At 39.5% G+C, this 10,055-nt stretch overlaps 1 protein-coding gene across 1 annotated transcript; it reads left to right on the forward strand.

Annotated features, from left to right (window-relative positions):
* The first annotated feature begins 1,055 nt into the window (after positions 1 to 1,055).
* LOC118652676 (zinc finger protein 709-like) lies at positions 1,056 to 9,824 on the forward strand. The gene is made up of 4 exons (XM_036302731.1): positions 1,056 to 1,079; positions 6,880 to 7,006; positions 7,212 to 7,272; positions 7,909 to 9,824. The coding sequence occupies exons 1-4, from the start codon at positions 1,056 to 1,058 to the stop codon at positions 9,620 to 9,622; spliced, it is 1,926 nt and encodes a 641-aa protein (XP_036158624.1). The 3' UTR covers positions 9,623 to 9,824.
* The last annotated feature ends 231 nt before the right edge of the window (positions 9,825 to 10,055 follow it).

The following is a 10,055-nucleotide window of genomic DNA, read 5'->3' on the forward strand; positions in this document are numbered from 1 at the left end:
CTGAGGGAAATGATGTGAATAAGGTGAGATTGTGCAAAACCAAACAAAATTTTGTTCCCATTCAGGCAAGAGAACATGTAAACATGAGATGAGTGTTTGTAAGTTCTCAGGTGCATTTTCCATTTTTAGGTCAGTTTTGTATGTGCCTGTCCTAGAGAACTTGACGTGTAAAAGGCTACACTATTCCTAAAGTAAATAAAGTTCTATTTTAATGGATTGGAGGAAAACAATTGAATTTTGATTTTCATTGATATGAGGAAACAAATCAAAACTTATGTAAATTTTTGAAATTTCTGGTATGGGCTGAATTGCAAGCCCCTAATGTATTTACTATGCTATTCATTCTTGGAAATATCCAGAGTGTGAAATATAGTGGATGAAAAAGTATTATAAATCTCCTTGGTATTTTGTTTATTTGTTTTTAGTTAGAAAGGGATTTGTAAATTTTTTATACTCTGCAGTTTTATATCATTTACTTTCTAAAGGCTTAAGTTTTGGAGTGGTTTCCTATGTAGAAAAGTTAAAAGTAATCAATATTAAGAAGCAGTTAATTAATAATTATGATTAATCATAGGAAATTATATATATATATGTATATATATATATATATATATATATATTTGTTTTTAGGAAGGGAGAGGGAGAGAGAGATAGAAACATCAATGATGAGAATCATTGATCAGCTGCCTCCTGCATGCCCCACACCCGGGGACTGAGCAGGTATGTGCGCGCCTGGGAATCGAACTTCAAGCTCCTGGTTCATAGGTCGATGCTCAACCACTGAGCCATGCTGGCTGGGCTAATTTTCTTTTCTTGATTTAAATAAGTAAGAGTGGGAAAGTTTTTTTTAAATGCCTGAGAGGAAGGTAATTTAAGAAGGTCATTGCCTGCATCTCCTGCTTCTCTCCTGTGCTCTAACTCCCCACACCCTCAAGTGACCAGTTTTGATCACTTCTTGCTCATCCTGTTAGTGTGTCTTTATATAAAAACAAGCCAGTGTAAATGCCTATTTTTCATACTTGGGCTTGTTATTATCATGAGTGGTCGGGCTCCACATGTTAGATTTGACGTTGGGAAAGGTAAGCCACTCCCCCCACAGGCTCCCTCTTCCCCCCTGTCCTTACCGGGCTGATGAGAACCTGGAGGCTCCTGCTCTGGGAGCTGCTGCTTCCTGGGGAGCCCCTCATGTGAGCCGTGCTGCCCTGTGGTGTATTGTTGAGTCCATCTGGCCTTAGTTCTGTATTCAGAAGACTCTGGGTTGACAGTTTAGGTAATTCTTCATTCTTTGGGATTAGGAGTAATGGGAATGGAACCCTCCTTAAAGTGGTCCTGGGGTCAGTATCTTGGCTAAAACCTTTGTGTCTTTAGTATGAAGGTATGAATGAGGCTGGGATTATGTAGGGTGGGCCTAAGGGGCGGTACAAGAATGAGCATACCCCATGAATGAAGTGAGCCCATCAGGTGGTCAGAACAGGTATTTCTGACCTAGCATGTTTGGCTCAGTGGATAGAGTGTCAGCCTGAGGACTGAAGGGTCCGGGGTTCAATTCTGGTCAAGGGCATGTATTTGGTTGCAGGCTTCTCCCTGCCTGACCTGGGCCTTGGTCGGGATGCGTGCAGGAGGCAACCATTCAATGTGTTTCTCTCACATTAATATTTCTGTCTTTCCCTCTTTAAAAAAAGAAAAAAGAAAAAGAGGGAGCAGGTATTCCAGAGAGAAAGAGAAGAGATAGGGAAAGGCAGCCCATAGGTGGTAGGCTGAGTCCAGAGGGCTCCCTAATACCAGAGGGCTCCCTAGGACCCTTAAGTACCTCTGCTGCTCTGTGCACTTGCCTCTACTGAGACACAGATCCTGACTCTCTAGGTTATTGGGGACAACACAGCCAAGGGATTAGTTCAAACTAGATTTAAGCCCAAGGTCCTTAAATCCTACACAGCAGCCATTTCTATGGGGGAAGCCCCTAATCTTAAAGGCACCGATTTGAAGTCTTCTAATCTAGAAGAACAATTTACCCAAAGTTTACCCAGTGACCTAAAATACAAAATAGAAAAGGACACAAGAAAGGGAACAGGAGAAAATGGGCATTAAAAAAGGTCCCTGCCTGGGCAGTGTGGCTCAATGGTTGAGCGCTGAACGAGGAGATCATAGTTGGATTCCCAGTAAGGGCACATACCCATGTTGTGGGCTCGATCTCCAGTAGGGGTGTGCAGGAGGCAGCTGATCAATGATTCTCTTTCATCATTGATGTTTCTATCTCTCTCCCCCTTTCTCTCTGAAATCAATATCCTATCTAATAATAGCCAAACATGGTAATTGATCGTACCTGTGCTACGCCTCCCATTGGCTAATCAGCATGATATGCAAATTAACCACCAACAAAGATGGCGGTTAATTTGCATATGCTGGCTGGGAGCAAAGCAAGCCTGGCAGCCAAAAACAAGCCGGGCGGCTGAGGGAGGTGGGGGTGAAACAAGCCGGGCGGCGGAGACGGGAGTGAAGCCCGCCTCAGCAGGTTTTACTCTCTTCTCTGCTTCGCTCCAGCCCTAGGAAGCCCTATTCTTGCAGGAATCTTCCTGCAATGGGTGAATATATATATATATATATGTATATATATATATATATGCCACAATTTGACCCAATTGGAAATCCAAAATATGCTAAAAGAATTTACATAACAAAAATGATAAGAGGGAACTCCTTGGCTTTTGAGCTTCTAAAACATAGGTTTTGAAATAATGTTGTCACCTCCTCTAACACAATAATTGAAAAACCCTTACACAGTGACTCATGCTAGTTCTCAAATTACAGTTATACCTGAGGAATTTTAATAAATTAAAATGAGGAACTTCATGATCTTGGGGAATTACTTATTATAATATGGAGGACAAAGTGGTGTACTCACCTTAACCATCAGAAATCTTGGCCTTTTCTCAGTCATAGACATTCAGTGTCCTAAAATATCCCATAGTGGGCAGGATAGCTCTGAACCAATCATTCAGAATTTAAATTAAATTAACTCTTCACCTAAATGGCTTTACAAAATGGGACTTGATAGTCCCTACCCCTTACTTAAATTAGTTAATATGGCTCAGTGTAAATTAAACAGGGCCTTCAAGGATTGAAAACTGTTATAAGAAACTTTTTAGAAACAAGTGATTATCCCCAGTGCTTCTCCTTTGAACATTTGAATTTAGTCTGTGGATTACTGCAAATTTAGTCTGTGGATTACAGCAGACCACATGCCATAAATGAGTTTGACATACTTGCTCTAGACCAGCGGTTCTCAACCTGTGGGTCGCGACCCCTTTATGGGGTCTAACAACCCTTTCAAAGGGGTCACCTAAGACCATCGGAAAACACATATATAATTACATATTGTTTTTGTGATTAATCACTATGCTTTAATTATGTTCCATTTGCAACAATGAAATTAGGGGTCACCACAACATGAGGAACTGTATGAAAGGGTTGCGGCATTAGGAAGGCTGAGAACCACTGCTCTAGACTATTTAAATTGCCACACAACAGGCACCCTTGGCAGTGTCCTCCTAGACCCCTTCACTATATAGGCTTTGTTGATCACCTCTCTTACTATCTCCTTCGACTTACCCATCATGGCCTTAAGTTGTAATTTTTGTCTCTCTTTCCTTAGTTACGTTGACTGGGTGCCTATCAATTTTATCAATCATCTCAAAACACCACTTTCTGTTTTTCCTCCACTGATTTTCTTTTTCCACTGATTTTTTTTTGCAATTACATTCTTTTCTAAATTTTTATTCCTTTATTCTGCTTACTTTGGGTTTAATTTGCTCAACTTTTTATTGTTTTCAATCTTTTTTTCTCTGCATTCTCTGGCTTTAATTGAGCATCTGACCTGATTTTTTTTTTTTATCTCTGCTATCCAATACACCTCTTTTCTTAAACTTTGTAGTGGTTATCCTTGAGTTTTCAGTATACGTTTACAACTAAGCAACCACCTCTGTTGAGTCACACTGCGCCACTTCACTGTGTGCAAGTACCTATCCCTCATTATCCCCAACTCCCCCTCTCTGTCCCTTGTCACGTTGCAGTCATTTATTTCAATTAGGCATAGTTTGAAAGTACCAAATACATAATTTCTAATACTGTAAACAAAATGACATATGTTAAATATAACAAATATGAAAGATAGTTTACCTTCATTTATTTTTTTCCTAAGCCTTCACATTTACCATTAACAGTCTTTCTGATGAATTTTTGAACATTTTATTCAAAGTAGGTGTACTGGTAAGAAATTTCCTCAAATTTTGCCTAAGAAAGCCCTTATTCTTTATTTTTGAAAGGTAAGTTTATCCTGACACACCATTTTAGGTGATTTTTTTTCTCTTCCTTTCACAACTTTCAATATTTTACTCCATTCTCTTCTTGCGTGGTTTCTGAAAAGAACTTTGATTTCATTCTAATTTTTTGTCTCTATATAATGAAGATGTTTCCCCCTCTGACTTCGTTCACTGTATTCTCTCTGTCTTTGAGTTTTGTCTAGTTGAGTAGCAGACACTTGGGTGTGCACTTTTGTTGTTTATCATGTCTAGTGTTTTCTCACCATCCTGGATCTACGGCGTGCCTTCTCATTAATTTGACGAAGATCTCAGTGGTTGCTACTTTACTGGTTTGTTGTGTTCCTTTCTGTCTTTTATGTTCTTCAGACATTTCCAGGAGGCATATTTAACCTTCTGTTGGAAGAAGGTACCTAAGGTGTTCTGTTTTTTGTATTTTTTTTTTGTCTTTGTCTTTGCATTAGAGTCTGCTGTAATTTTAACACAGGCCGTGTTAAGAACAGAATATTTGGGACATTTTTCTAAATGCCAAGTTTACTTTCTCTTTTCCAATTTTGACACCACCGAGTTGCCCTGTGATGTAAATGCTCAAATACATCTAAGAAGAGAAGTTCATTTCACGTTTCTTTAGCTTTTTTTCCCTGTGAGTTTGGGAATGATAACCTCTAAGTCACTTAAATGCCAGACCAGAAACTGGCAGGCGCCTGCTCCGATTCTTTTTTTTAATATATTTTATTGATTTTACAGAGAGGAAGGGAGAGGGATAGAGAGGTAGAAACACCAATGAAAGAGAAACATTGATCAGCTGCCTCCTGCATGCCCCCACTGGGGATTGAGCGGGATGGAGCCCGCACCAAGATATATGCCCCTGACTAGAATCGACCCCAGAATCGCCCGGGACCCTTCAGTCCCTGAGCCAAACCCGGCAGGGCCTGCTCCGATTCTTTTATTTATTTTTTTAAAAAAATATATTTTATTGATTTTTTACAGAGAGGAAGGGAGAAGGATAGAGAGCTAGAACATCGATGAGAGAGAAACATCGATCAGCTGCCTCCTGCACACCCCCCACTGGGGATGTGCCCGCAACCAAGGTACATGCCCTTGACCGGAATTGAACCCAGGACCCCTGAGTCCCCTGCTCCAATTCTTAATGATTGATTGCTGACAGCTTTAGAGCCTCATTCCTCCTCTCTCCCCTGTTGCCCCACATCTGTACACGGTGGTGCCCTCTTGTGGTAGCCAATGATTGAATCCTTGCAAGCGCCTGCCCTTGTGTGTGAACTCACACACTAGCTCACCCTGTAACCTCCTAAAACAACATGCCCATGTCCCATGTTTTCTCCCACAGGCTACTTAATGCCCTCCTGAGAGGCTGCCCTGCTCTATGCGGACACCTCCATTGTGACAGTGACAGAGCCTTTCATGCCGGACAGGTGGTGTGCGCTGTCATCAGCTGAGGGCTGAGCTATTGTTCCTTTACTCCCCTGGGAGCTTGGAGATGACAGAAGAAGGGAGGGCAGCCCCTAGAGTGGCAGGTCAGGAAACACTTCCCCCTGATTGGAGAATGGATGTCATATGTTCCTTTGGAGGAACTCACTGCTGCAACCTTTACATACGTTATAATGACGAGCAAGTTCATGATCACACCATTGTGGACGTCTGGACATCAATACACTCCCTTGCAACCTGAGCTCTGAGCCTTTCCTCCGTGTCAGCAGGTCCCAGGATAGACTGCTGTGGTTGTGCTGGAAAGAGCTCTTCTGGCCTATTATTACCTCAGTGTGTGTGCCTGTGTGTGCCAAGAAGCAACCTGAGGCACATGAGTGTGGGGATTGGTGCAGTAAGTTGCTGCGCCTTCTTCCTTTTCTTTGAGCTTGAAGTTCCAAATAAACTTCTTAACCCATCAAATCAGACAAAGAGAAAAGAAAGACTGAATCTGTGGTAAATATTACATCAGATAAGAGCAGTGCTTCTCTGCAAGAATATTTCCATTCAGCCAGCTGCATATAGTTCCTTCTCATTTTCTGGAAGAATTTAGAACATGGCCAGCTGGACTTTGTTAAAAGTTGTACTTCCACAGGCCTCCTGGACTTTAATGTTTGGTGATGGGACTAGAGGAAAAAGCTTGTAGTTCTTGACTATGTTTTTATTCATTGAAACCTCATTGCAGATGTTAACATCTGCCTCATGGAGTGCTGTAAATGGTGGGGAGCAAAGAAAGAGGTGAATGTTTCTCACAAAAATTGATGGTCTTAAGATGATAATATTTGTTTCATTTGAACAGCAATTCTGTCCTTTTCAGAATTCTCTGTACCCTACCATAAGTGGGGAAAAAGGATGTAATGTGATCACAGTAACAATGTGTAAACAATTTCCATGTGTTCATGATGCTGGTAAATTTATAAGGACAGAAATGTGGACAGAAATGAGTTTCTTATTATCAAATCATAGAATAAATGTCTGGAGACAATAGAATCAGATGTAACCTTCCTATAAATGGAGTTTGGGTGTCCAGTGCTATTGGTCTGACTGATCCTACTTTACACATACTGGGGTGTTTTAGGACTCAGTGGCCTTTGAGGATGTGGCTGTGAACTTCACTCTGGAGGAGTGGGCTTTATTGGATTCTTCACAAAAGAAACTCTACAGAGATGTGATGAGGGAAACCTTCAGGAACCTGGCCTCCATAGGTAAGGATGACAACTTATCTTCACCTCATAAATTAGAGGGCAAATGTTTCTTGGCCATCAGCCTTGTTCTCAGATGTGGAATGTGGGAAGGGAGGACATTGGTGAATAAACTGGGCATGGTCACAGCACATCATAGAAATAGAATCTAATAATTTCTCCACAGTTTCTGATAGTTTGGAATCAATTTTCTGGCTCTGCATTTTAGGAAAAAAATGGGAATCTTATGACATTGAAGATCAGTACAAAAACCAAAGGGGAAAACGAAGGTGAGTCACATTCAGAATAGAAATCACTATTTTTGTGAGAAACCTGTAAAGCTACCAAATTTCAAAAGAAGCAACCAGCCATAGCTGGTTTGGCTCAGTGGATAGAGCATCAGCCTGCAGACTGAAGTGTCCTGGATTTGATTCCGGTCAAGGGCACATGCCCGGATTGCGGGCTTGAGTCCCAGTGTGGGACATGCAGAAGGCAGCTGATCAATGACTCTCTCTCATCATTGATGTTTCTATCTCTCTCTCCCTCTCTCCTCCTCTCTGAAATCAATAAAAATATATTTTAAAAAAAGAAGCAACCAAAATAACTTCTGCTTCACATTTATTACTTCTTAGAAAATTTCCACCAAATTACTTTCTTATGGATGACAAAGAAGGTCAATGCTTGCAAAGTAATTTAAATGGAAAGAGTATTGATAAATCCTTCACATCGATATCACTGTTTTGATAGTAGCAAAGGAAAACTCCTCTTGTAAAGCATTCAGTACATTGTTTCTAATCATCCATTCAGAGTGGGGGAAAACCTAAAATTTTGCTATAAATCATGAAAATATAGTTCAAAGATTCTAGTAATAATTTTAAAGTTATTGATGAAAAAATAATTAGTAATGTGCTTCTAAATTTTTCCAGAAATCCAATATTAGAGAGAGTCTGTGAAGGGGAGAAGAATAGTCAATGTGGGGAAAACTTCAGCCTTACTCCAAATCTCAGTCCAAAGAAAAAATCTCTTCCTATAGTAAAACCATGGGAATACAATGTGTGTGGGAAAGTCTTAATGCTGCAGTCATCCCATAATATGCACATCAGAAGTCACACTGGAAACAAGCCATCTGAGTGTCAAAATTATGGAGAAAAGCTGTATAATTATGATGTATGTGGGAGAACCTTCAGTTATCTTCAGTGTTTTGACAAACATGAAAGGAGTCACAATGGAGAAAAAGCCTATAAATGTAAGGAATGTGGGAAGACCTTTAGCTCTTCAGCTTCACTTCAAATACATGAAAGATCCCACACTGGAGAAAAACCTTATAAATGTAAACAGTGTGGTAAAGCATTCAGTTGTCTCAGTTCTCTTCGACGTCATGAAAGAGTTCACACTGGAGAGAAACCCTATGAATGTAAGGAGTGTGGAAAAACCTTCAGGTATTATCAAAATTATCGAAGACATGAAAATAAATTTACTGGAGAGAAGCCCTATGAATGTAAGGAATGCGGGAAAACTTTCAGATGTTATCAAAGTTTTCGAAGACATGAAAGAAATCACAGAGAAGTGAAACCATATGTATGTAAGCAATGTGGTAAAACATTTAGTTGTCTCCGTTATCTTCGCAAACATGAAAGAAATCACACCAGAAAGAAACCCCATGAATGTAAAATATGTCGTAAGACATTTAGGTATCCCAGTGATCTTCAAAAACATGAAAGAAATCACACTGGAGAGAAACCTTTTGAATGTATGGAGTGTGGTAAAGCCTTCAGAGATCCCAGTTCCTTGCAGACACACCAAAGAACTCATATTGGAGAGAAACCTTATGAATGCAAGGAATGTGGCAAAGCCTTCAGTTCTCATCAATGTGTCCAAATACATGAAAGAAATCACACTGGAGAGAAACCCTATGAATGTAAAATATGTCGCAAAACATTTGGTTATCCCAGTTCTCTTCGATATCACAAAAGAACACATACTGGAGAGAAATCCTATGAATGTAAGGAATGTGGGAAAGCCTATAGATATCTCAGTTCCTTACGAATACATGAAAGAATTCATACTGGAGAGAAACCTTATGAATGTAAGGAATGTGGGAAATCCTACAGATGTTATCAAAGTTTCCAAACACATGAAAGTAACCACACTGGAGAGAAACCATATGTATGTAAAAAATGTAGTAAAGCATTTAGTTGTCTTCACTATCTTCGAAAACATGAAGTAAATCACACTGGAAAGAAACCCTATAAATGTAAAAAATGTAGTAAAGCATTTAGGTATCCCAGTGATCTTCAGAAACATGAAAGAAATCACACTGGAGAGAAACCCTTTGAATGTCAGGAGTGTGGGAAAGCCTACAGAGATCACCGTTCCTTACAAACACATGAAAAAACTCACACTGGAGAGAAACCTTATGAATGTAAGGAATGTGGGAAAGCCTTCAAATGTTATCAAAGTTTTCAAACACATGAAAGAAACCACACTGGAGAGAAACCGTATGTATGTAAAATATGTAGTAAAGCATTTACTTGTCTCCGTTATCTTCGAAAACATGAAAGAATTCACACTGGAGGGAACCCTATATATGGAAGCAATTTGGAAAATTCTTCATTTCTCACACAACCTTTCAAAATCTGAAGATGAACCTGAGAAAAATTATATTAATGTGCACAATTTGCAAAAGGCTTCAGTTAGCTCAGTTTCTTTCAAAAGCATGAAAGGACTCGCTGGATAAAAACTCTTGAATGTAAATAGTTTGGGAAAGATTTGAATTGGTTCACATTCTTCCAAGTGAAAATTCACTCCATAAAGGAAATTAAGATGTTAGTAATGTGAGAAAGCTTGACAGAAATTAATCCACATAGAATGTGCCAGAAAGTTTTCAATGTGAAAGAGTCCTCATTAATGTTGTAAATATATTGTGTTCATTAAACCCTTTTCCATACCTCATCATTTGGCTGTGGATTTCTATTAATTACTTTTAGAAATGAATACTCACATCAGATAGTAATGAGAGTCTTTAAAAAATAGTATATAAGATTGATTAGGTAGTGCTCTTTTCTTAAAATAG

The sequence above is a fragment of the Myotis myotis genome, unplaced genomic scaffold, assembly GCF_014108235.1.
Source record: "Myotis myotis isolate mMyoMyo1 unplaced genomic scaffold, mMyoMyo1.p scaffold_m19_p_33, whole genome shotgun sequence".
Lineage (NCBI taxonomy): Eukaryota > Metazoa > Chordata > Mammalia > Chiroptera > Vespertilionidae > Myotis > Myotis myotis.

Coding starts and splice junctions, on each gene's coding strand:
- LOC118652676 (XM_036302731.1), top strand. CDS start 1,056: ATGTTAGATTTGACGTTGGGAAAG. Junction 7,007..7,211: donor CAGGAACCTGGCCTCCATAG/GTAAGGATGACA, acceptor TCTGCATTTTAG/GAAAAAAATGGGAATCTTAT. Junction 7,273..7,908: donor AACCAAAGGGGAAAACGAAG/GTGAGTCACATT, acceptor AAATTTTTCCAG/AAATCCAATATTAGAGAGAG.